The sequence below is a fragment of the Chiloscyllium plagiosum genome, unplaced genomic scaffold (genome assembly GCF_037043375.1).
Source record: "Chiloscyllium plagiosum isolate Xiang-an unplaced genomic scaffold, Cpla_swu_hap1 HiC_scaffold_13, whole genome shotgun sequence".
NCBI classification, from domain to species: Eukaryota; Metazoa; Chordata; class Chondrichthyes; order Orectolobiformes; family Hemiscylliidae; genus Chiloscyllium; species Chiloscyllium plagiosum.
In genome coordinates this window covers 39,019,327-39,046,621 of record NW_028270151.1, presented here as the reverse complement: position 1 = coordinate 39,046,621, position 27,295 = coordinate 39,019,327, and the positions used below count along the sequence as shown (strand labels likewise).

Here is a 27,295-nt window from a genome sequence, read left to right as displayed (position 1 = left end):
CTGATATTCATTACTTATTTGAGTGGTAGGTAGGGCATATTTTTAGTTTAATGGCAGCAGATGTGTTTATGGCAAACAGCATTTGTGTTACTACTGCATTGTAGCAGTGGCAGACAGCTAGTTTCACCTGTTGCTCAAATTTCTGCAACACCTCATCCTTCAAGGTTTGTGTCAGGTAGAATGAACACTTTTCAGGATGGAACCATTCAGGTGTTTTCATGATATACATTGGGAAATGTTGTAATCAGGATACCCATTATCTTGTGGGATGGTTTTAAATGCATCCTACTTCAGGACAGTGGATGATCTGCTAACTTTATAGATGTGGAGACAATGGAAGAAGCCAATACTGACCACGAGTGCAACTGCTAACAGAACTCACCAGATGAACTTGCAGGTGAACAATAACAAATTTTGATTAAATATGCTTGAAGCTAAGTACATAGGCCAATTACTAACAGCAACATGTCTTTGCCTGGATTCCAAAAAGGTGAGAACTAGAGTGATGTGGTGACAAACAGGTGTAGTGAAAAGGTTTGTTGGATTTGTCAATTATGTAGAAAAATTCATATTCAATATTTCATTGAATGTGAAGCATTATGCCAACACCTTGCCATTTATGTGCAGTGGTATTGAGAGACAGAACAAGAAGCAGCACTTTCTAAAATAAATGAACTGGAATCAGCAATGCCATTGCTGAAATACAATGACATAAGCAATGAAATCACCTTGTAGTCTGCCATCAGTGAGACAGGACTTGGAGCAACCCGAATATCTGTTACTTTTGCATCAGGTATTAACACAAATGGAATAATTATGCTCGGATTGAGAAAGAGTGTTTGACCATTGTGTCTGCTTGTGAATATTTTCATCAATACCGATACTGAAGGGACAAAGTGACAGTCTTGTCTGACCACAAGTCAGTCCAAAGCTATTTTCCCTAGGTTTCTGCTATCTGCTGCAAAGAGTCTGCAAATAATATGACTCTGTATACAGAGATATGCTCTGGACAGGGCATCAAAGCAAGGAAAACAGATGTATATCACTGAAATACTATTGGGAGCATCACTCCAAATAAAGAAAGTAGAGAATGTGACAACAGAGTCACAGAAGTCATAGAGAGGTACAACAAGGAAACAGACCCTTCAGTCCAACTTGTGCATGCCAACCAGACATCCCAAACCAATCTAATCCCACCTGCCAGCACCTGGCCCATATCCCTCCAAACCCATCCTATTCACAATCCCTGGCACTATGAGACAACAGTACTAACCACTGTGCCACCATACACCACCCCCGAAAAAAATTCCTTATGCAATCCTGTCCACCTAAACATTATCTGAGTTTAATGTAGGTGACAGGGGTCTTACCAGTTGGAGAACTGAAGGAAGTCTTGTGTCTCTTTTCCCCAACATGACCATGCAGGCATTTTCCTGAGCAGTATTGGGAAGCCCATGTGATTTACCCTGAGAGCTACGAGTCAATCAGTACCAATAATGCCATCAGGAGAAGTGGCTGCTGCTGGCAGTATGGTGGGTCCTGGAGAGAACTGTTTGGGTCAGATGGGGATCCAGGGAGGAGGTTGCAGACGAAAAGCAGGATGAGGGGTCATATATGCACTCCCTTCCTTGGGTTGGATCCCTCAATCAAGTACGGAAAGCCCATGAATAAGGGACATCTTGGTTGCTAAATGTGGGACTGCCAGCGGGGCAGGTTGTGAGGATGCAGGGTGTGGGCCGGAAACAAAATGTTTGATCTTCACTTTTTTAATCGCCTTCTTTTCACTGGCTTTACTGGAGCAGGAATCAGGACATAAAGATGAGTCATTTATGCCACAACCACCATTTTTTACAAAAAGATGCTAGGTCTTAAAGGGGCATCACAACTCTGGACCGTTCGTCAGTGCCACAGGCTCTGCTTTGAAGCTCATCATCTCACAATCTTGTCTCGTGATCCCTGTAGGTGATCCCTTTTCAGAGAAAGCTGTAAATCTTTCACAGCTTCAGATGAGCAGTTTAAGGAAGTTTACAGATAAATTATAACATCAAAACAGAAATATTCGTAGCTATGTAAGATAACTTGTTGAGCTTTATTTCTGGTATTACACACTTGAGCTGAACTAAAATAAAACTTAGTGCAGCTGCAGTATATAATGAGGTCTAAACATAAGCCTGAAATTGATGCTGATACTTTGAAAATATGAGTGAGCCCACATATGGGAAACTCAATCTTGGGCTCTGTACTCAGGAAAAAAAAAAGGGTGGAGATGCTAAATCACAGGCCAGGATCTTCCATTTATGAGTTAATGGTGTGAGTGGACATCGTTATAAGTGAGACAACCACACCACCATTAAGAGAGCCTGCAAGATCAAAGGCATGTAAGGCATCTAAGTGATCACCTAGTGGATGCTTCAATGTGATCACTTCTGGGACAACTGCGTTCTGCCCATCTGAAGCTGACAGCCAGTCAGAGACCAATAGTTACTGGGAGCAGCACTATTACTTCAGGAGCTCAGTCTCCTGGCTGTAGAGCAATGCTGAACACCCAGAACAGCAAGGAGGTAAGTACTTTTTGCAGAGTGGATTGCAAAAGGGGGTTACTGGGGTCAGAGGAATTGAAAACCACACAACTGCCCTTCAACTTACTCCAGATGAGGGCAGGTCGAGTCCCCCAAAAAAACCCATCTTGTAGGGAAGCGGTCCATTCTACTAGTCAGGAGGGACGCCACTTTACTCACCTGTCATGAACACAGTTAATTGAGCCAGCAGCAGAATGAGGTTGTCACAAAAAAAATGTTTTAATCAACATGTTCAGAGATGTCATGACATACCCAGCGATTATTTGCCCTTCCTGTCATCTTCCCACCACTTCTTGGAAGGGGAATGACTTGACCATTTCTTCATTTCATTTGAATTAGGATGTCTTTCATTGATCCACAATTTTAATGGACAACATCTGATGCCGGAAAAATAAATTATTGTATTTCTTTTCTGATTAATATATATCAGTAACATTTGAACTAAATTATCCCATTTTTATTGCTCAACTATGAAGTTAAGTATTATTTTGTTAGCGTGTTACACTGATTAGTGATAACTGGCAGGCATAAGCAGTGAATACACACATTCTTTACTTTCGGAATTTTGGAATTTTTCTATTCACTATTTTCACTTCCTCTTTTCATTATCAAAATAAAGCTGATTACAATTTTCTTTGACAACCAATTGCCTAATTCTGCAGTACTTTATTAATTTAGAGTCATAGAGATGTACAGCATGGAAACAGACCTTTCAGTCCAACCCATCCATGCCGACCAGATATCCTAACCCAATCTAGTCCCACCTGCAAGCACCTGGCCCATATCCCTCCAAACTGTTCCTATTCATATACCCATCCAAATGCCTCTTAAATGTTGCAATTGTACCACATCCTCTGGCAGCTCATTCCATATACGTACCACCCTCTGTGTGAAAAAGTTGCCCATTAGGTCTCTTTTATATCTTTTCCCTCTCACCCTAAACCTATGCCCTCTAGCTCTGGACTCCCCGAATGCAGGGCAAAGACTTTGCCTATTTATCCTATCCATACTCCTCATAATTTTGTAAACCTCAGCCTCCGACGCTCCAGGGAAAACAGCCCCAGCGTGTTCAGCTGCTCCCTGTAGCTCAGATCCTCCAACCCTGGCAACATCCTTGTAAATGTTTTCTGAACCCTTTCAGGTTTCACAACATCTTTCCGATAGGAAGGAGACTAGAATTGCACGCAGTATTCCAACAGTGGCCTAACCAATGTCCTGTACAGCCGCAACACGACCTCCCAACTCCTGTGCTCAATACTCTGACCAATAAAGAAAGCATACCAAACTCCTTCTTCACTATCCTATCTACCTGTGACTCCACTTACAAGGAGCTATGAACCTGCACTCCAAGGTCTCTTTGTTCAGTAACACTCCCTAGGACCTTACCATTAAGTGAATAAGTCCTGCTAAGATTTGCTTTCCCAAAATGCAGCGCCTCGCATTTATCCGAATTAAACTCCATCTGCCACCTCTCAGCCCATTGGCCCATCTGGTCCAGATCTTGTTATAATCGGAGGTAACCCTCTTCGCTGTCCACTACACCTCCAAATTTTGGTGTCATCTGCAAACTTACTAACTGTACCTCTTATGCTCGCATCCAAATCATTTATGTAAACGACAAAAAGTAGAGGACACAGCACCGATCCTTGTGGCACTCCACTGGTCACAGGCCTCTAGTCTGAGAAACAACCCTCCACCACCACCCTCTGTCTTCTACCTTTGAGCCAGTTCTGTATCCAAATGGCTAGTTCTCCCTGTATTCCATGAGATCTAATGTTGCTAATCAGTCTCCCATGGGGAACCTTGTCGAACGCCTTACGGGAGTCCAAATATATCATATCTACTGCTCTGCCCTCAATCTTCTTTGTTACTTCTTCAAAAAAACTCAATCAAGTTTGTGAGACATGATTTCCCATGCACAAAGCCATGTTGACTATCCCGAATTGGTCCTTGCGTTTCCAAATACATGTACATCATGTCCTTCAGGATTCCCTCCAACAACTTGCTCACCACCGAGGTCAGGCTCACCGGTCTATAGTTCCCTGGCTTGTCTTTACCGCCCTTCTTAAAAAGTGGCACCACGTTTGCCAACCTCCAGTCTTCCAGCACCTCACCTATGACTATCGATGATACAAATATCTCAGCAAGAGGCCCAGCAATCACTTCTCTAGCTTCCCACAGAATTCTCGGGTACTCCTGATCAGGTCCTGGTCAGTTGGAGTTATATGTAACATGACAGCTTTGCAATCTATTATGTTGTACAGAAGTTATGTTGTTATGCTACAGCATTCACTAATTTTAAACTGAATGTTGCTGCAGTTTAAATCACATGGTGCTACATTCTAGCCTCTGTGGTGCTCTGCATATAATAATCATCCTCTTGGGCTGAACAATAGCCATTAAGGCAATTATTTAGATTCCCTGCACAGTTTGAAGTAACATCTGAACAAATGCAATTTTAACAGAAGTAGTATCTTGTTGTAGTGTATATAATTACTCATAAGAGGAACCTATAATTGATGAATTTATTCTGTTGAATGGATGGATATAATTTATATTTATGTTTAATAAGATCATTCCAAATTATATTTATGTTTTATAGTACTTTCCTACTTCAAAATATGTTATTTTATTTCCATGAAAAGTAATTAAAGAAATGATATATATATATATTTATGGCTGAAGAATTACATTTAAGTTGAACACAGCTGAAGTCATTGGAAGAGGGAACGATAATAGTCATGTTACGAAAAGGTGCTTGTCTGCTAATCAAAACATTTATTACAATCTGGCTAAGAGAAAATTCAATGTAGGTTTTAAGCAGAGAATAGCAGCCTAATTTTAGATATTGATTCACTGTATACATGCTTTAACTGTGTTTATTTATCTTTGAAACAATATTGAATATATGAAGTATGTGAACTAAGGCAGACTGGATATTTTTTTCCCAAAGTGTCATAACACTTTTGTGTCACAAGATAGTCTTATGACTGAAACTTGAGTAATATCTTGGGAAATCATTGTTGTTTTAATTCCAGAATACTTTTTACTTGACAATGTAACTTTGTTTTGATCCTAGACTTGACTCACTGGATTATACTTATTGTCTCCACAGATGAAATCATGCAACAAGAAATAAGACCCCTGCTTGCAGTTGATATCGTTGAACAGCTACAGAAACAGTTTGCTATTTTATCAGGTGGGAAATTTGCAGTATTTTCTTCTTTTGTTGTTGTTTGTGTTGTCCAGAACATGATAGATTTCTTAGTTCAGAATTTCTTTTGAGGTTAATGTGGTGCAATGTTGTCAGCAGTCGGCTAAACACATGATCTGCTTGACTTCATGTCTAATGATCAATCTTCGTAGAATAATTATATTTATATTGTATCTAGCTGAAAAAACAATGAATACATTGTAATAAAAACTGAAAGTGCTGGAGAAACTTAGCAGGTCAGGTAGTATCTGAAGTGAGTAAAATAATTAATATTTTGGGTCCAATGTGACTCTTTGTAACTGAAGAGTTATAAAAATCAAGATGTGCTGCAGCATCTCACAGAACGTCCTTCAAACATGTTTTCCAAACCTGAAAACTCTATCAGCTGGAAGGGTGACAGACACACAGGAACAGCAGCAGATGTAACTGCCCCTCCAAATCATATGCCACCCTGATTTGTGACTAAGTTACCATTTCTTCTGTCGCTGGGTCAAAATCCTGACATTGTCTTCCTAACAGCACAGCAGATTCACAGGTGGACTGCAGTAGTTCAAGAATGCATCTGAACACTACTTTGTGAAGGGTAGTTGGGTCAAGACAAAAAATGTTGGCATTGTGTATGATGTTCACGATCTGTGTAAGAATGCAAAGAAGGCAATTTGTCCAGAAACAACAATGAGATAATGACCAGATAATTTGTTTCTTACTTACGATTGAAGGTCAGTTTGTAAACAAAACAAATGGAATTCTGGTTATATAAATATTTTGCATTTGCCTTTAAGTAGCTGATTGAGGAGTGGCAATGTTGCACTGTAGTAGCAGTAAAAGGAGATTGTTCAGCATTTCTCACTTCACAGTGGGAGGAGCTGCAGTTTGGTTGATAAAGCAGAAAAAAATAAATATTTGGTAATGTTTTGGAATGAATTGGTTAAATGAGTAATTTTCTTTTCGCTTAGTTTCTTACAGTAACATAGAACATGTGCTTTGTGCGTCCAAGATAATGTGCATAAAACCTTAAGAACACAAGAAGTAGGAACAGAAGGAGATTATGCAGCCCTCAATCCTTACCCATGATTCTGTAAGATTATGGCCGTTCTGCCCCAGGTCTCAACTCCTCTGTCCTGCCCACTCCGCTAGCCCTCAATTCCTCGATGTTTCAAAAGTCTATCTACATCTTCTTTAAATACTTTCAATGATCTCACCTTGTCAGCTTTCTGGGATAGGAAATTCCAGACATTCACTTCCCTCTGTGAGAAGAAATTCCTTTGCATCTCAATTTTAAATTAATAATTTTCTGTTTAATTAGTAAATTGTCTGTAATCATGTCCCCTAATTCAAGGCTCCCCCATTAGTGGAAACAACTTTTCAATATTGACCCTGGTCAACCCACCTCAAAATCTTCTATTGTTTAATAAAATCTTTTTTAATAATAATTCTTCTAAACTCTAATAAACAAAGGCCTAACCTGTTTAAGTTTTCTTAATAAGTTAATCCTTTTATTCCAAGAAGCATAGAAATAGGCATAGACATAGAACATTACAGCGCAGTACAGGCCCTTTGGCCCTCGATGTTGTGCTGACCTGTGGAACCAATCTGAAGCCCTTCTAACCTGCACTATTCCATTATCGTCCATATGTTTATCCAATGACCATTTAAATGCCCTTAAAGTTGGCGAGTCTACTACTGTTGCAGGCAGGGCTTTCTACGCCCCTTCTACTCTCTAAGTAAAGAAACTACCTCTGACATCTGTCCTACATCTGTCACCCCTCAATTTAAAGCTATGTCCCCTCATGCTAGCCATCACCATCCAAGGAAAAAGGCTCCCACTCTCCACCCTCTGATTAGCTTATATTTCAATTAAGTCACCTCTCAACCTTCTCTTGAATGAAAACAGCCTCAAGTCCTGCAGCCTTTCCTCATAAGAACTTCTCTCCATTACAGACAACTCTTTCCAAAGCTTCCACATTTTTCCTATAATGTGACCAGAACTGTACACAATACTCCAAGTGCGGCCACACCAGAGTTTTGTACAGCTGCAACATGACTTTGTGGCTCTAAAACTCAATCCCTCTATCAATAAAAGCTAACACACTGTATGTCTTCTTAACAGCCCATTCAACCTGGCGACAACTTTCAGGGTTCTATGTACATTGACACTGAGATCTCTCTGCTCATCTACACTACCAAGCATCTTACCATTAGCCCAGTACTCTGCATTCCTGTTGCACCTTCCAAAGTGAATCACCTCACACTTTTCCACATGAAAATCCATTTGCCACCTCTCAGCCCAGCTCGGCAAATTATCTATCTTATCTGTAACCTGCAACATCCTTTGGCACTGCCCACAACTCCACCAACCTTAGTGTCATCCGCAAATTTACTAATCCATCCTTCAACTCCCTCATCCAGGACATTTATAAAAACATCCTTGCAATACACCACTAGTAACTGAACTCCAGGATGAACATTTCCCATCAACCACCACCCTCTGTCTTCTTTCAGCTATGCAATTTCTGATCCAAACCACTAAATCACCCTCAGTCCCAGGCCTTCATATTTTTTGTAATCCTACTGTGGAGAACCATTTCAAAAGCCTTACTGAAATTCAGCTAGCACTGCTGTCTTACAGCACCAGGGGCCCGGGTTTGATTCCAGCCTCAGGTGACTGTGTGGAGTTTGTACATTCTCCCAGTGTCTGTGAGAGTTTCCTCTGGGTGCTCTGGATTCCACCCACAATCCAAAGATGTGCAGTTTAGGTGAATTGGCCATGTTAAAATGCCCATAGTGCTCAGGGATGTATAAGTTAGGTACATGAGTTAGATGTAAATGTAGTGGAATGGGTCTGGGTGGGATACTCTTCGGAGGGTCGGTGTGGACTTGTTGAGCTGAAGGGCCTGTTTCCACACAGTAGGGATTCTTAATTCTAAATAAACTCTCTCGTTTATAACTTTTTCCAACACCTTACCCACAACTGAAGGAAGTCTCACTGGTTGTCTCTACTCCCATTCTTGAAGGACCACATTTGCTATCCTCCAGTCTTCTGGCACTATTCCTGTAGGAAATGGTGATTAGATTAGATAATCTACAGTATGGATCAAGTCCACACCCACCCTCTAAAGAGTAACCCACCCAGACCCATTCCCTTTCCTTATATATACCTCTGACTAATGCACCGAACACTATGGGCAATTTAGCATGGCCAATTCACCTGGCTTGCACATCTTTGGATTGTGGGAGGAAACCGGAGCACCCGGAGGAAACCCACACAGACACGGGGAGAATGTGTAAACTCCACACAGAGGCTGGAATCAAATACGGGTCCCTGGAGCTGTGAAGCAGCAGTGGTGCCCACTGAGCCACCATGCTGCCCTGACATAAAGATCAAAGCTAAAGGCTCTGCAATCTCCTCTCTGGCTTCCTAGAGAATCCTAGGATAAATCCTATCCGGCAGAGGCGCCTTATCTATTTTCACACTTTCCAGAATTGCTAACACTTCCTCCTTGTGAACCTCAATCCTGTCTCGTCTAATAACCCATATCTCAGTATTCTCCTTGACAACACTGTCTTTTTCCAGTGTGAATACAACAAAGAAAAATCATTTAGTGCTCCTCCTATCTCTTCAGACTCCATGCACAACCTCCCACTATTGTCCTTGATTGGCCCTAATCTTACTCTAGTTATTCTTTTATTCCTGATATGGCTATCGAAAGATTTAGGGTTTTCCTTGATCCTATCTGGCAACAACTTCTCATGTCCCCTCCTGACTCTTCTTAGTTCTCTCTTTAGTTATTTCCTGGCTAGCTTGTAACTCTCAAGCCTTCACATCTCATCCTAACGTAAAGCATCTTCTTCCTGTTGACAAGAGATTCAACTTCCTTAGTAAACCACGGCTCCCTCACTTGACTACTTTCTGCCTGCCTGACAGACACATATTTACCAAGGACATGCAGTAGCTGTTCCTTGAATAAACTCCACATTTCAATTATGCTAATTTCTTGCAGTTTCCTTCCCAATTCTATGTATCCTAAATCTTGCTTAATTGCATCATAATTGCCTTTCCCCCAGTTATAACTCTTGCCCTGCGGAATATACTTGTCCCTTTCCATCGCTAAAGTAAACACAACTGAATTGTGGTCACTATCACCAAAGTGCTCACCTACCTCCAAATCTAATGTGACCTCGCCCCTTGTTGGCCTGTCTAAATACTGTGTCAGGAAACCCTCCTACACACATTGGACAAAAACTGACCCATCTAAAATACTCGAACGATTTTACCTCCAGTCAATATTTGGAAAGATAAAGTCCCCCATAACAATTACCCTGTTACTCTCACTCCTATGCAGAATCATCTTTGCAATCCTTTCCTCAACATCTCTGAAGCAATTTAGAGGTCTAAAGAAAACTCCCAACAGGGTGACTTCTCCTTTCCTGTTTCTAACCTCAGCCCATACTACCTCAGTACCAGTCCTTCAACATCCTTTCTCCTACTCTAATATTGTCCTTGACTAACAATGCTACACCTTCTCCTCTTCCACATCTTCTCGGTTCTTACTGAAACATCTAAATCCCAGAACCTGCAACAACTATTCCTGTCTCTGCTGTATCCATGTCTGTGAAATGGCCACAACATCAAAGTCCTAGGTATCAAACCATGCTGCAAGTTCACCCATCTTACTCCGGATGCTCCTGGCATTGAAGTAGACACACTTCAAACCACCTTCCTGCTTGCTGGTGCACTCTTGTGACCTTGAATTCATATTTCTGACTTCACTATTCTCAACCTCCTGGACACTGGAACTACAATTTAGGTTCCCATCTCCCTGCTGATTTAATTTAAACCTTCCCAAAGAGTGTTAGCAAATTTCCCCCACCAGGACATTGGTATCCCTCTGGTTCAGTGTAGACTATCCTGTTCGTACAGGTCCACCTACCCCAGAATGTGCCCCAATTATCCAGGCATCCAAAACCCTCCCTCCTGCATCATCCCTGTAGCCACGTGTTCAACTCCTCTCTCTCCCGGTTCCTCACCTCGATAGCACATGGCACGGGCGACAAACCAGAGATAATAACTCTGTTTGTTCTAGCATTAAGCTTCTACCCTGACTCCCTGAATTTCTGCCTTAAATTCCTTTTCCTACCTATGTTGTTAGTGCCTATGTGGACCACGACTTAGGGTTGCTCCCTCTCCCCCTCAAGGATCCCGAAAACAAATCAGCCAAATAAATTGCTTTTGTGAACTGCCTCCATAGCCAGCCAATGCATCCTTTCTTAAATATGGCTCCAAAGTGGTGTGCCCTGAACAATACCCTGCACAGTTGAAACTAGACTTCCCAATTTTTAAATTTCAACACCTAACAATAAAGGACAAAATTCTATTTGCCTTCTTAATTAATTGCAGAGCCTGTGGATTGACATTTTTGTGTTTTATGCACAAGAACAACCAAATCATACTGTGTTGCGCTTTTTGGAATCTCTCTTCATTTAAATGATAGTCTGCATTTTGATTTTTCCTACCAAAGTGCGTGGCTTCATAATTGCCTATATTAAACTCAATCTGCCAAGTTTATGCCTGGTCACTCAACTTATCTAACATTGTCAGCAATCAGTCGCTAATAAGTATTCCCTGTCACCAGTCATGGATTCTGTGGGTCCTTATTTGCTGATGACCCTGATCCTAAAGCCAGATTTCTGTCCTTACATTTGACAGTATTTCCATGAGGTCCACTTGGTCCTTGGCCTTGAGAGTGTTGCTATTCCATTCTCTGGTTCCTTTTCTTTACGTATTTTAGCACCAGATGATCTCAAAGAATTGTGGTCCTTCACAAGGAGTTTCCTCCAATTTATTTTTTTTCTGAGTGAGGGTTGACCATACATTGACATTTTGAGTGTCTTCCTTGAGGTGTGTGAAGAAGATTTGTTAGGTAGTCAGAATTCAGGCATCCTAAGAATGCTTCCAGCTCAGTGGAGTTGGTTTGGATGATCATGGCTCCAATGCTGGTACTGTTAACTGCTTAAAGGACACCAATGTTTGCACATCTGTTCTCCCAGTTGATGCAGAAAACTCATCTCAACAGCATTGATGGACTTCTCAGAATCTTGAGCTGGTGTCTAAATATAGTCCAGGCTTTGGAGCTATAAAGAAGAGTCAGAAAAATGAATGTTGTCTACACAAATGTCAGTCAGTGTCCAGTCTCCCCATCTTAGAGTCTTAGAGTCATAAAGTCATAGAGATGTGCAGCGCAAAAACAGACCCTTCGGTCCAACCCATCCATGTTGACCAGATATCCCAACCCAATCTAGTCCCACCTGCCAGCACCCAGCCCATATCCCTCCAAACCCTTCCTATTCATATACCCATCCAAATGCCGTTTAAATGTTGCAATTGTACCAGCCTCCACCACATCCTCTGGCAGCTCATTCCATACATGTACCACCCTCTGCGAGAAAAAGTTGCCCCGTTTATATCTTTTATATCTTTCCCCTCTCACCCCAAACCTATGCCGTCTAGTTCTGGACTCCCCGATCGCAGGGAAAAGACTTTGCCTATTTATCCTATTTATGCCCCTCATAATTTTGTAAACCTCTAGGTCACCCCTCAATCTCCGACGCTCCAGGGAAAACAGCCCCAGCCTGTTCAGCCTCTTCCTGTAGCTCAAATCCTCCAACCCTGGCAACATCCTTGTAAATCTTTTCTGAACGCTTTCAAGTTTCACAACATCTTTTCGATAGGAAGGATTGCACACAATATTCCAACAGTGACCTAACCAACGACCTGTACAGCCACAATATGACCTCCCAACTCCTGTACTCAATACTCTGACCGATAAAGGACATCCCTGGAACACACACTAAACAACTCCACCACACTGTGGCCGAAAACTTCAACAACCCCTCCCACTCTACCAAGGACATGCAAGTCCTGAGCTTCCTCCACTGCCAAATTCTAACCACCCAACTCCTGGAGGAAGAATGCCTCATCTTCAGCCTTGGGACCTTCCAACCACATGGGATCAATGTCGATTTTATCAGTTTCCTCATCTCCCCTCCCGCAACCTTATCCCAGATCCAACCCTCCAACTTGGCACTACCCTCTTGAACTGTCCATCTTACTTCCCACCTGTCCAGTCCACTCTCCGCTTCAACCTATCAACATCACCCCCCCACCTTTATTTACCCATCGCATTCCCAGCTACCTTACCCCAGCCTCAACCCCTCCCATTTAACTCTCAGTCCTCTTGGGCCCCACCACATTCCTGATGAAGAGCTTATGCTGAAATTGTCAACTCTCATGCTCCTCAGATGATGACTGACTGGCTGTGCTTTTCCAGGATTTTCAGAAAAGATTTACAAGGATGTTGCCAGTGCTTTTTGACTGATCTCCCATATCTGTAGTCCTGACTTTCTCCTAGATAGCTTCCCAGGCAAGAGAAATGTTTCACGTTTGGGAGGATTTCGCTATTGATCTTAATGGAAGGATGGACAATTCTTCAGTATGTTTCTGCACAGGCATTAGTGAGGCTTGATGATTCTCTTCTGAGAAAGCAGAGATGACATTGTTGTTCCTATACACAAGAAAGTTTCACAAGAGTTTGGTGTTGTTTTCTTCTTGGATTTTAACCAGTTGAGGTTGAAAGGTTTTCCATCCATCCTGTAGACAATGTCAACAGCACTGGGAAGATTGTTCATCACAAGATAGTGAATGGTAGTGATGAAGGTGGAGAAAATGATTGTGGCTGCCTGATTCCTGTCTTGACCTCAAAGAATTCTGTCCACTTCTCTTGTCAACATATCTACATCTAGTTGAAGATTTGTTATGTCCTTATCCCAACATATTCTCCCACCTATTTTTATATTACTAGCAAATTTGAACGGATTACACTTAGTTCCTGCTACAAAACATTCAAATAGATGGTAAGTAATCGAGTTGAGGGCGTGGTGCTGGAAAAGCATAGCAGGTCTGGCAGCATCTAAGGAGCAAGAGAATCAATGTTTCGGGCAAGAACCCTTCATTAGGAATGAGGCTAGTGAGCCGAGGGGGCTGAGAGATAAATGGGAGGGAGTTGGGGCTGGGGGGGAAGATAGCTGAGAGTGCGATAGGTGGATGGAAGTGGGGGTAATGGTGATAGGTTGGAGAGGAGGATTGAGCGGATAGGTGGGAAGGAAAGACAGGTCATGAGGGCAGTACCGAGTTGGAAGGCTGGAACTGTGATAAGGTGGGAGGAGGGGTAATGAGGAATCTAGCGTAGTCCACATTGATGCCGTATGGTTGGAGGGTCCCAAGGCGGAAGATGAGACGTCGGGTGGTTAGTGTGGTGATGGAGGAGGTCCAGGACCTGCACGTCGGTGGCAGAGTAGGAAGGGGAGTTGAAGTGTTCAGCCACAGGGCGGTGGGGTTGGTTGGTGCAGGTGTCCTTTAGGGTGGAGCATAAGATATTTACAAAACTCTCAGTTGTTGATATCTGTGCTGCAAGGGATGTTACAGAGGTTCTGTATTCCAGAAGAACTGAACACATTGTATCTTAGCAGAGAAAGTCAAGTGGACTGGCCACACAGCTTCACAAGCATTGCTGATTTTCTATGGTGCCAGGTGCTTTTTGACCATGTCCAATTTAGATTGGGGTCAGAAAGGATAGCAAAATTGTAAACAGATTGGATCACTGTTAGGGGGCTTGGAGCTTGGCTTTCCTTTTATTCCTTTGGAACTGATCTCTCTCGTTTCTGAATGCTGCCTCACGGCAATAAAAAACACAAAAAAATGAATACAATTTGCTGGAGATTGTTAGAGTCATAGAGGTACAGCATGGAAACAGACCCTTCGGTCCAACTCGTCCATGCCGACCAGATATCCCAACCCAATCTCGTCCCACCTGCCAGCACCCGGCCCATATCCCTCCAAACCCTTCCTATTCATATACCCATCCAATTGCCCCTTAAATGTTGCAATTGTACCAGCCTCCACCATTTCCTCTGGCAGCTCATTCCATACACGTACCACCCTCTGAGTGAAAAAGTTGCCCCGTAGGTCTCTTTTATATCTTTCCCCTCTCACCCTAAATCTATGCCCTCGAGTTTTGGACTTCCCGACCCCAGGGAAAAGACTGCTTATTTATCCTATCCATGCCCCTCGTAATTTTGTAAACCTCTATAAAGGTAACCCCTCAGCCTCCGACACTCCAGGGAAAACAGCCCCAGCCTGTTCAGCCTCTCCCTGTATCTCAGATCCTCTAACCCTGGCAACATCCTTGTAAATCTTTTCTGATACTTTTCAAGTTTCATAACATCGTTCCAATAGGAAGGAGACCAGTATTGCACACAATATTCCAACAGTGGCCTAACTAATGTCCTGTATAGCCGTAATATGACCTCCCAACTCCTGTACTCAATACTCTGACCAATAAAGGAAAGCATACCAAACGCCTTTTTCACTATCCTATCTACCTGCGACTCCACTTTCAAGGAGCTATGAGCCTGCGCTCCAAGGTCTCTTTGTTCAGCAACACTCCCTAGGACCTTAGCATTAAGTGCATAAGTCCTGCTAAGATTTGCTTTTCACAAAATGCAGCACCTCGCATTTATCTGAATTAAACTCCATCTACCACTTCACAGCCAATTGGCCCATCTGGTCCAGATCCTGTTGTAATCTGAGGTAACCCTCTTTGCTGTCCACTACACCTCCAATTTTGGTGTCATCTGCAAACTTGCTAATTGTGCCTCTTATGCTCGCATCCAACTCATTTATGTAAATGACAAAAAGTAAAGGGCCCAGCACCGATCCTTGTGGCACTCCACTGGTCACAGGCCTCCAGTCTGAAAAGAACCCTCCACCACCACCCTCTGTCTTCTACCTTTGAGCCAGTTCTGGATCCAAATGGCTAGTTCTCCCTGTATTCCAAGAGAGATCTATTCTCAAAATAGAGACTAGAATAAACTAGTCTGGCAGGAAGGTGGGATCCAAAGAATTTGGCAGAAAAAAGAAAGAATGTTGAGGACAGTACAGAGGTTAATGAGAGCAAGTTATATAGTAAATGCAATGTTGGTTATCCCATTATAGACCGTTGTGCCATCATGCTGTCCTCGGCATTACTTTTCCCTGCTATTATGATTGTAATACTTCTCTTTCACCAATGTGCATGGTATTCTCAGAAGTAAAACTAAAGGTAGGAAGGGTTATTGGACAAATCAGACTTGACACATAGTTGGTAGTGTTCACCATTTGTGGTAATGCAATATACTCACTCCCCTTCATAAGCTACCTGCATAGGCTTGCAGATTGCCTTCACTATTTCCATGGTACAATTTACTTCTGGTATATTAAAGCAATAGGTTGTCTGACCATTCATCTTCATCCTAAAAGGAAACACTACTTTACTCCTTCGAGTGTAACCTTCCAGATGGGGTTCTATTATATATTCACCCAAATTCACTGAATGCAGTAAGGGTCAAGCTCAGCTCTACAGGATTACAGGCAGGCGAGGAAGGAGCTTAAAAGTGGTCTGAGGAGAGCCAGGAGGGGCCACGAGAAAGGCTTGGCAGAACGGATTAGGGAGAACACAAAGGCATTTTACACTTATGTGAGGAATAAGAGAATGGTCAAAGAAATAGTAGGGCCGATCAGGGATAGCATAGGGAATTTGTGTGTGGAGTCTGAGGAGGTAGGGGAAGCCCTAAATGAGTTTTTTGCTTCTGTCTTTACGAAAGAAACGAACTTTGTAGTGAATGAAACATTTGAAGAGCAGGTGTGCATGCTGAAATGGATAGAGATAGAGGAAGCTGATGTGCTGAAAATTTTGTCAAACATTAAGATTGACAAGTTGCCAGGCCCAGACCAGATTTGTCCTCGGCTGCTTTGGGAAACGAGAAATGTAATTGCTTCGCCACTTGCGAAGATCTTTTCATCCTCGCTCTCCACTGGAGTCGTACCTGAGGACTGGAGAGAGGCAAATGTAATTCCTCTCTTCAAGAAAGGAAATAGGGAAATCCCCGGCAATTACAGACCAGTTAGTCTCACGTCTGTCGTCTGCAAGGTGTTAGAAAGGATTCTGAGGGATAGGATTTATGACCATCTGGAAGAGCATGGCTTGATTAAATGCAGTCAACACGGCTTTGTGAGGTGCAGATCATGCCTCACAAACCTTATCGAGTTCTTTGAGGAGGTGACTAGAAAAGTTGATGAGGGTCGAGCTGTGGATGTGGTGTATATGGACTTCAGCAAGGCATTTGATAAGGTTCCCCATGGTAGGCTTATTCAGAAGGTCAGGAGGAATGGATTCAGGGGAACATAGCTGTCTGGATACAGAATTGGCTGGCCAACAGAAGACAGCGAGTGGTAGTAGAAGGAAAATATTCTGCCTGGAAGTCTGTGGTGAGTGGTGTTTCACAGGGCTATGTCCTTGGGCCTCTATTGTTTGTAATTTTTATTAATGACTTGGATGAGGGAATTGAAGGATGGGTCAGCAAGTTTGCAGATGACACAAAGGTTGGAGGTGTCGTTGACATTATAGAGGGCTGTTGTAGGCTGCAGCGGGACATTGACAGGATGCAGAGATGGGCTGAGGGGTGGCAGATGGAGTTCAACCTGGATAAATGCGAGGTGATGCATTTTGGAAGGTCGAATTTGAAAGCTGAGTACAGGATTAAGGATAGGATTCTTGGCAGTGTGGAGGAACAGAGGGATCTTGGTGTGCAGGTACATAGGTCCCTTAAAATGGCCACCCAAGTGGACACGGTTGTTAAGAAAGCATATGGTGTTTTGGCTTTCATTAACAGGGGGATTGAGTTTAAGAGTCGTGAGATCTTGTTGCAGCTCTATAAAACTTTGGTTAGACCGCACTTGGAATACTGTGTCCAGTTCTGGTCACCCTATTATAAGAAAGATGTGGATGCTTTGGCGAGGGTTCAGAGGAGGTTTACCAGGATGTTGCCTGGACTGGAGGGCTTATCTTATGAGGAGAGGTTGACTGAGCTCGGACTTTTTTCATTGGAGGAAAGAGGAGAAAAGGGGACCTAATTGAGGTATACAAGATAATGAGAGGCATAGATAGAGTTGATAGCCAGAGACTATTTCCCAGGGCAGAAATGGCTAACACAAGGGGTCATATTTTTAAGCCGGTTGAAGGAAAGTGTAGAGGGGATGTCAGAGGTGGGTTCTTTACACAGAGTGTTGTGAGAGCATGGAATGCGTTGTCAGCAGCAGTTGTGGAGGCAGGGTCATTGGGGACGTTTAAGAGACTCCTGGACATGCATATGGTCACAGAAATTTGAGGGTGCATACATGAGAATCAGTAGTCGGCACAACATCGTGGGCTGAAGGGCCTGTTCTGTGCTGTACTGTTCTATGTTCTATATCATCATATTGCATATGATTGCCTCTTCCAAAACTCTGATATTCTCAACCCTACATGCTGGCTATAAAGTCTTCCCAAGTAGTATTACCAGAAAATGAAGCACCAATTCTATTACCCTTAAGATTTTTCCTTCCATTACCTGTCCCTGGCCCAAACCTCTGAGCTAACACACAATGGTGTTGTTTCCATATTTTGTCAAAGTTGCCAAATAGTCATTAATGGCCCAGGAGGACACTTCTCCTTCACAAATTCACCTCCGATTTTCACTTTTTTTCTATAATCCAGAAACTATAACTAACATATGCATCATCCTTGACAGTCCATTGGTGGCAATCCCATCCTCCCAAATGATTTAAATGATAGTCCTGACATGATGTTCCAATTATTCCACTACCCTTGACAGATGAGCTATCATAATTTGGTCTTTTTTTGGTCAGAGTCCTGATTGATAATTTCTCTCGACAAAATGTCCTATATTTTCCCCTTAAGGTTTTGCATCTTGATTTCCAGAGAGTTCTCCCCAATTCCCATTGACTTTCAGTTTTACTAGGACACTCTTGGCCAGATACTGTCTGATGTCATTGGCAATAATGCTAATTTCTCCTCTTAAGTTCAGCTTTTTTGCCCATTATTGGACAAAGGCTGTATTATGGTCAACAGCTGAGTGGGTTTGTTGGAATCCAGATAGAGCATCAAGTGAGCAGGCTAATGTTGAGCAAGTGCTTCTTGGTAGTACTGTCAATGATATATTTCTGATGATAGTCTAATGAGTGTTATTTGGCCAAGTTAGAATTTTTGTGTCTATTGCAGATAGTACATTCCTTGATAATTTTCCATATTGCTAGCTAAATGCCAATGTTGAAATCATATTAGAATAGCTTGGCTTACAATACAGCAAATTCTGGAGCATTAGCCTTGAGGACTATTTTCACAATGTTGCTTGGATCCATAGCCTTTGCAGAACTCAGTATCTTCAGCTGTTTCTTGATATCAAGTGGAGTGAATCATATTGGCCGAAGGCTGTCGTGTGGAACGCTGGGGATCTCAGGAAGAGGCCACATTGGATCATTCACTCGGCACTCCTGGATGCAGATGCTTACTAGTGCTTCAGCCTTATCATTTGCACTGATGTACTGGGACCCTCTTTATTAAGAAGGGGGTTATTTGTGGAAGCCACACTTCCTGCTTGTTGTTGGATTGTCTACCACCATTTTTGATTGTTGTGGAGCCTACATTTGACCTGTTTGCACCTAATTTCTAGATCTAATTTCTGCTACCAGGTATGCCCCCCTCGACATGGAATTAAACAAAGATCCGCTGGCTTGATGGCAATGGTAGAGGGAAGTGTATATGAGGCCATGAGGTTACAGATTGTGGTTGAACATAATTTTGATGCTGATGATGGCCCACAGTGCTTCATGGATGCCCAGTCTTGAGTCACTAGGTTTGTTCAAAGTCAATCCCATTCAGTACAATGGTAGTGCCACATGCTGTTTTGGAGGGTATCTCTACAATGGCAGTGCAGTGATGACTCCTACCAATATTGTAAGAATGAGGTCAAGTATGTTTTTCCTCTTGTTGGCTTCCTCACAATCTACCACAAGCCCAGTATAGCAGCTGTATCCTTTCGGAATGGGGCCGTTTGTCAGTTAGATTCCACCAAGACACTCTGAAAGATGGACATTGAATTCCCCCAACCGAGATTACAAGCATGCTTCAAGTGGTGTTAAACATGAAGGAGAACGGATTCATCACCTGGGCGGGGGTTCAGTAGATAACAATCAGCTGGAGATTTCTTTGTGTATGTTTCACCTGATGCCATGAGACTTTATTGGATCCAGCATCGGTGTTGAGAATTCCCAGCACGACTCCCTTATGTCTATCTACAGGTAGTTCTCATTTAAAGCATGTTTTGGCAGTGCGATTTGCTACAATGTTGCTGAAGAATTAAAGGAACAGTATGCTTGAGAATGCTTACCACTGTTTGCAGTAGGGCAAGTCCAGCAACGATTGTTTCATGTTTCATTCTGAGCCTACGCCAATGTCAGTTGTTGTCAGAGCGTGAGAGAGGTACAGTACGATCCATTGAGCAACTTCATCTCAAAGATTAAATTAATGAATATTCATTGCTCTCCCTCTGAGACAAGAATATTCTTGTATAATTCTTGTGTAATCCATGTATAATTCCTGCAGGACTGCATTACTCTTATACATATCATACCAGCCTTTCTAATTTGTTCTTGTACATGCATATCACACAATCTAAACCAACTGCCAAGAAACAGTCAGACGAATATCAACCACTGCCACCCACTTCTGCAACAACTGCGCCTGAAGGTGGTGATGGTGATGACCTTCTGTTCCTGTATTAACAATATTTGTTCAATGTAATGTGTTAAATTTACTTTTGTTTCATTAATAAATATGATTTAACCTTCATTCAGTCTGTGCTTTATGTTAGGCTTTTGGGTGACTTGAGTGATCGTGAATGTTATTTGTTGTTGGTCAGCCCCTAAGCCCGCATTTCCCATAGGCCCCGTTATTTCTATTAAGCAATTTTCTTTTAAGCAAGGTTTTGCTGGAATGCAACTACGCTGTTATAAAAGAACTACCTGTATCACTGTTCACCAGCTCTGGTATGTTTGCTCTTTCAATGGGATAGGACATATCAGAGATGGTAGTATCTGGGATATTGTTAAGATGTGATTCTGTGAGAATGACTATGTCAAGCTATTGCCTGATTAGTCTGAGGGACAGTTGTCCAAATTTTTGGTGTAAACTTGTGGCCCCAGTTGTTAAGTAAGAAAGAATTGGAAGGGCTGCGAGTGCCACTGTCCTTTCCAGTGATCGTAGCTGGTTGGTTTGACAGTTTTCATTCCTTTTATCAGACTTTGTAGCTGTTGTATACCACTGAGTGGCTTAAGTAATTAGGCAGAGCGCATTTAAGGGTAACCCGCACTGTTGTGAATCTGAAGTCACATGTAGGCCAGAACAATTGAAGATGATAGATTTGCTTTTCTACAGAACAATGAACCAGGTGAGTTTTTCCAACAATTGGCCGTAGTGTCATGTGCACCATTAAAACAGTTTTTAATTCCAGCTCTATTAATTTAATTCAAATTTTGCCATGTGCCATGGTGGGATTCATCCTTTATAAATTTGTTTGTTTACAAATGTGAGTCATTGGCCTGGAGTTTGCTCTCTGCAATAAATGAATAACACAACTCTTTCATTACATGTGCACTTGCCCACAGACTTCCTGTAGGATTAACACTATAATTCATTGTAAATTAATTAACAGTCCAGAGTCTGAACCAGGAAGTCTCAGTTAGAATGTTGAATTCAAATGTCAGATAAAGTGCAGAGAACATACTAAAGAGGAAAAACATAATTATGAGAAGATAAAAAAGAAAGAAAAGATTTTAAAAACTTCCATTTTGTTTGATTTTCAAAATCTCCAACAGTTATTAAAGTCTGAATGAATCAGACACCACAGTAATAAGAGTTTACTTCCTGTACCAGTGAGATTGCTGGATAGTAATTAAGACTTAGCTCCATTAGAGACAATGTTTACCAGATAATGCAACAATAACATGCCATTTGAAATATTTAAAAAATGAGTCAAGTAATGAAATACTGTTATACTGTTGTTCTCAGAGAAAAAGGGCATCTCAGGCTGTAATAGGTAGTTGTCCATTTTAACTCGGCATGTGTAAGTTATACATTGCTGCCTGATTTGCATAGAATTAGCATCGAGTATTGTTAGTCTACAACAAAGTTCAGCACAGTATCTTAATGACATGATAATACATAAGTTGCGTTTAGAAGAACAGCAACAATCAGGATTGAACAATATGAAATGTATTTTATGACAGGCAGAGGAAAACGAACAATAAGAAAATGCACTAAACATTACATATTGTAGATATTGGTGAGAAAATAATTCTGCTACATGAAACCACAAGGGGGCGGCATGATCCCACATTCCCAAGAAATTTTATCTCAACAGAAGAAATGTGATAGAATTCATTGCTGTGTGCTCTGTCCAAAGGCTAACCTTTGGCCTAGCATTTGCTGATCTTTCATTCTGACCCATTTTATTGGCAACTTTTGTGGTGCTGACTCCACACTCAAGAGTAGGACGGGTAAGCAGGTCCCAAGTCCACTTATTCAGGTAGAAAAGGAATCAAACCCATGCTGTTGCCATTGTTCTGATGTACACGCTAATCATCTAGTAAACTGAATTAACTGGTCCACAACTAGCATATAGTTAGTATGTTTGTTTCCCTCGCTTATGGATATACTAAGGTATATCATTCATTATGTTGCATCTTTTTAACTCAGTTTCAACCAACAGCTATGTGCAATTCAAAACGCTAACTCTGTTTCTCTCCTCATAGAAGCTACCAGATCTGCTGAATTTCTCCAACATTTTCTGTTAATGTAGTAGAATGTAGATACATGTCTAGATAGAATTGATACATGGCCAAAGTGTTTCATGTAGATTATAGTTTGTGCATTTCACTTGTGGAGTTGTTAGGTACTCAGTATAGTGGCAGATACTCCTCTTAAGCAGACTGCCATGCCTTGGAAGATGGTGCGTTGCTCAAGTGCGGTTGCAATTGCATCCATTCAAATGAATGGAGAATGGTCTGTCACACTCATGAGTTGTTCTTTGCAAATGAAGACGACTTATAAAGGACCAGGTTACTGAGCTATTCATCACAGGGTACCTTATCCTGTCTCCTGCTCTAATAACCATAGCTGTTGATCTCACTGGTTCTATGTTTTCGGAACATGTATTTGTACTTAATGACTGTCTGGAAAAATTGGAAGATTTTGGTCTATTTTGATAAAATTGAGTATTTTGCTATGTGTTTTTTTTTAAACTGAAGTCAACAGTTTAATGTGTACTGAAATCATCTACTTTTAAAACTGGAAATCAATTGATGTAGAAAAAAATAGCAAAGCATTTAAAGATTTATTTTCCTTTAATTACTGAAAATAAAATCTGGCTTTAAGAGAACTAGGGAACTCTGCAACTATTTCTGGACTTAGAGTGCCAGGAATCAGAGATGTTTGTGAGAAGATTTGTAGCTCGGGTGCTCGTTGCTGTGGTTCTGTTCGCCGAGCTGGAAGTTTTTGTTGCAAACGTTTCGTCCCCTGTCTAGGTGACATCCTCAGTGCTTGGGAGCTTCCTGTGAAGCGCTTCTGTGGTGTTTCCTCCGGCATTTATAGTGGCCTGTCCCTGCCGCTTCCGGTTGTCAGTTTCAGCTGTCCGCTGTAGTGGCCGGTATATTGGGTCCAAGTTGATGTGTTTGTTGATGGAGTTTGTGGATGAGTGCCATGCTTCTAGGAATTCCCTGGCTGTTCTTTGTTTCGCTTGCCGTGTAATGGTAGTGTTGTCCCAGTCAAATTCATGTTGCTTGTCGTCTACATGTGTGGCTACTAGGGATAGCTGGTCGTGTCGTTTCGTGGCTAGTTGATGTTCGTGGATGCGGATCGTTAGCTGTCTTCCTGTTTGTCCTATATAGTGTTGTGCGCAGTCCTTGCATGGGATTTTGTACACTACATTAGTTTTGCTCATGCTGGGTATCGGGTCCTTCGTTCTGGTGAGTTGTTGTCTGAGTGTGGCTGTTGGTTTGTGTGCTGTTATAAGTCCTACTGGTCGCAGTAGTCTGGCTGTCATTTCAGAGATGTTCTTGATGTATGGTAGTGTGGCTAGTCCTTTGGGTTGCGGCATGTCCTCGTTCTGTTGTCTTTTCCTTAGGCATCTGTTGATGAAATTGCGAGGATATCAGTTTTTGGTGAATACCTTGTATAGGTGTTCCTCTTCCTCTTTTTGCAGTTCTGGTGTGCTGCAGTGTGTTGTGGCCCTTTTGAATAGTGTCTTGATGCAACTTCTTGTGTGTATTGGGGTGGTTGTTTTCATAGTTCAGGACTTGGTCTGTGAGTGTGACTTTCCTGTGTACCTTGGTGGTGAATTCTCCGTTTGGTGTTCTCTGTACCCTCACGTCTAGGAATGGGAGTTGGTTGTCCTTTTCTTCCTCTCTCGTGAATCGGATTCCTGTGAGTGTGGAGTTGATGATCCGGTGAGGACATGCCGCAACCCAAAGGACTAGCCACACTACCATACATCAAGAACATCTCTGAAATGACAGCCAGACTACTGCGACCAGTAGGACTTATAACAGCACACAAACCAACAGCCACACTCAGACAACAACTCACCAGAACGAAGGACCCGATACCCAGCATGAGCAAAACTAATGTAGTGTACAAAATCCCATGCAAGGACTGCACAAAACACTATATAGGACAAACAGGAAGACAGCTAACGATCCGCATCCACGAACGTCAACTAGCCACGAAACGACACGACCAGCTATCCCTAGTAGCCACACACGTAGACGACAAGCAACATGAATTTGACTGGGACAACACTACCATTATAGGGCAAGCGAAACAAAGAACAGCCAGGGAATTCCTAGAAGCATGGCACTCATCCACAAACTCCATCAACAAACACATCGACCTGGACCCAATATACCGGCCACTACAGCGGACAGCTGAAACTGACAACCGGAAGCGGCAGGGACAGGTCACTATAAATGCCGGAGGAAACACCACAGAAGCGCTTCACAGGAGGCTCCCAAGCACTGAGGATGTCACCTGGACAGGGGACGAAACGTTTGCAACAAAAACTTCCAGCTCGGCGAACAGAACCACAGCAGCAGGAATCAAGAGAGTCAACTCCTCAGGAGCTGTATATCTCCCCATCATTATTCAAACAGAGATCTGAACGGAACCTGTTAGATTTTCCAATACCAGAATTTTTGTCTATCTGGTAAAATCTTGCAGGAGAGTTGATTGGGATCAGAGCTGCAAAATACAGCTATCAGCAAATCAACTTTGTTGATGGGAAATTAAATGAGCATAGAACGTTTTATTCTTTGTTTTCAGACACTTATCCCCACAGTTTTCTCAAGGCAAAGTGAGGTCTGCATGTAGCGGGCTATGGACAGAAGACAGACAATGAAGTTAGTTTGTGATTGATAAAAATTATTGGGAGGTTGGGTCAGTGGGACTACATTGGGCTTGATAAAATGCTATATAGAGAGACCAGGAAAGTAGAATTAGGGAAAGGAATGAGTTTTATTGACTGTCTCTTGGAGGGAGCTGGTGAAAATTCAAAGGGCTAAGCAGCCTTCTTCTGTCATGACGCAATTCTATGATTCTATTAGTTATAGTCATAAAGTCATACAACATAGAAAAATGCTCTTCAGCCCACCAACAAACACCAAACTACACTAATCCCATTTATCTGCATTTGGTCCATGCCTACTATGCCCTGTCATTTTAAGAGCTTATCCAGATGTTTCTAACATGTTACAAGGGTACCTTCCTCTGTCACCCTCTCAGGCAATGCATTCCATATGTCTATCACCTTGTGGATGAAAAAAGCCCAGTAACATTAAACTTTTGCCCTCTGATCTTAGACATGTCTGCCATGGGGAAAAGATTCTCATGATCTACATCTCTCATAAAAGAAACCCATTTCTCCTCATACTTGAGACTTTTCATCACAAGTACCATCCAGGTGAATTTCCTCTGTACCATCTCCAGTGCAATTATGTCCTTCTGACAGAGTAGCGACCAGAACTGCATACAGTATTCCATCTGTTGCCTAATCAATATTTTATGAAGTTGGTACAAGACTTCCTTGCTCCTATATTCCACATCCCAGCTAATGAAGGTAAGCCTACCATATACCTTCTTCACTGCCCTGCCTTTCTGTATCTATTATTCAATTCCACCACATCAAATCCTGTCAGCATAATTTAACCTTTTTGTCCAGTACAATTTGTGTGGAAAGCCTCACTTCTGCCCAAAGTCCAATAGTAAGAACAAAAGAAACATAAAAAGAACAAAGGGAACAAGAATAGACCATGCCGTCCATCAAGCCTACTCTGTCATTTAGAGCAATCATGGCTAATCTTTAGTTTTAACACCCTTTTTCATTCATTTCTGATGCTAGCTGTCCACCTCAAAGTTATATATGTGGAACATCTAGAATGTCTAGGGTAGAGAATTCCAATAGTTCACAATATTTTAAGTAAATAAATTTCTTCTCATTTCAGTATGAAATAATCAGCCCCTTTCCTGAGACAGGCAGGAGGCTAGAAGAACACAGCAATACAGGCAGCACCAGGAGGTGGAGAAGTCAAGATTTTGGGTGTAACCCTTCTTCAGGACTGGGGGTGGGTGTAGGGGCAGGGTGGTGAGGTGGGAATAGGTAAAAACCGGTCGAGGGTACGACCTGGTTGGTCATTGAGAGGAATGAATCTGATTGGTGGCAGAGAGGAGTGAAAGAGAGGGCAAGAGCCTGGGAAGGGAGTCAGGGGATGGAAAGGGAGGTTATTTGAAGTTGGAGAACTCAAATGTTGAGTCCTCCAGGCTGTAGGTTACACAGGCAGAAGATGAGGTGTTTTTGCTCAAATTTGTGGTTTGGTTCAAAATGACATTAGTTTTGCTTGTTGTCTGTATAGGGTCTTTCAAGAGCATTAGTTGCTGTTTTAGTGTGTTGGTGAATTTATGGGTTTATGCCAAGAGGACTGAGTAGTCTGGCAGTCATTTCCAAGATGTCTTTGATGTAGGAGAGTGGTTTGGGTTTCTGGACTGTTGTGTCTGCTTGTTTGGGTTTGTTGCTGAGAAATCAGCGGACTGTGTTCGTTGGGTACCTGATCTTTTTGAATGCACTGCAGAGGTGATTTTCCTCTACTCTTTGTAGTTTCACTGTGCTGCAGTGTGTGGTGACTCATTGAAATAATGTTCTAATGCAGCTTCATTAATGAACTTGAAAGACTCTATACAGACAACAAGCAAAACTAATGTTATTTACAAAATACCTTGCAAGAACTGAAACAAACACTCCATTGGACAAACAGGCAGAAAACTAGCTACCAGGATACATGAACATCAACTAGTCACAAAATGACACGACCCACTCTTACTAGTATCTCTACATACAGATGAGGAAGGATACCACTTCGACTGGGATAATGCATTCCATCTGAGGATAAGCCAAACAGAGATACGTGTGAGAATTCCTAGAAGCATGGCATTCTAACCAGAACTCTATCAACAAACACATTGAC

The 27,295-nt window shown here is 42.2% G+C and overlaps 1 protein-coding gene across 8 annotated transcripts in view; it reads left to right on the top strand.

Annotated features, from left to right (window-relative positions):
• LOC122555988 (guanine nucleotide exchange factor DBS) overlaps positions 1-27,295 on the top strand; it is a 404,319-nt gene that overhangs the window by 112,165 nt on the left and 264,859 nt on the right. For all 8 annotated transcript variants that reach the window (XM_043702332.2, XM_087993537.1, XM_043702330.2 and 5 more), the window contains exon 2: positions 5,695-5,778. In XM_043702332.2, the coding sequence (XP_043558267.1) occupies positions 5,695-5,778 (84 nt within the window). The remainder of the gene's footprint in view (positions 1-5,694; positions 5,779-27,295) is intronic.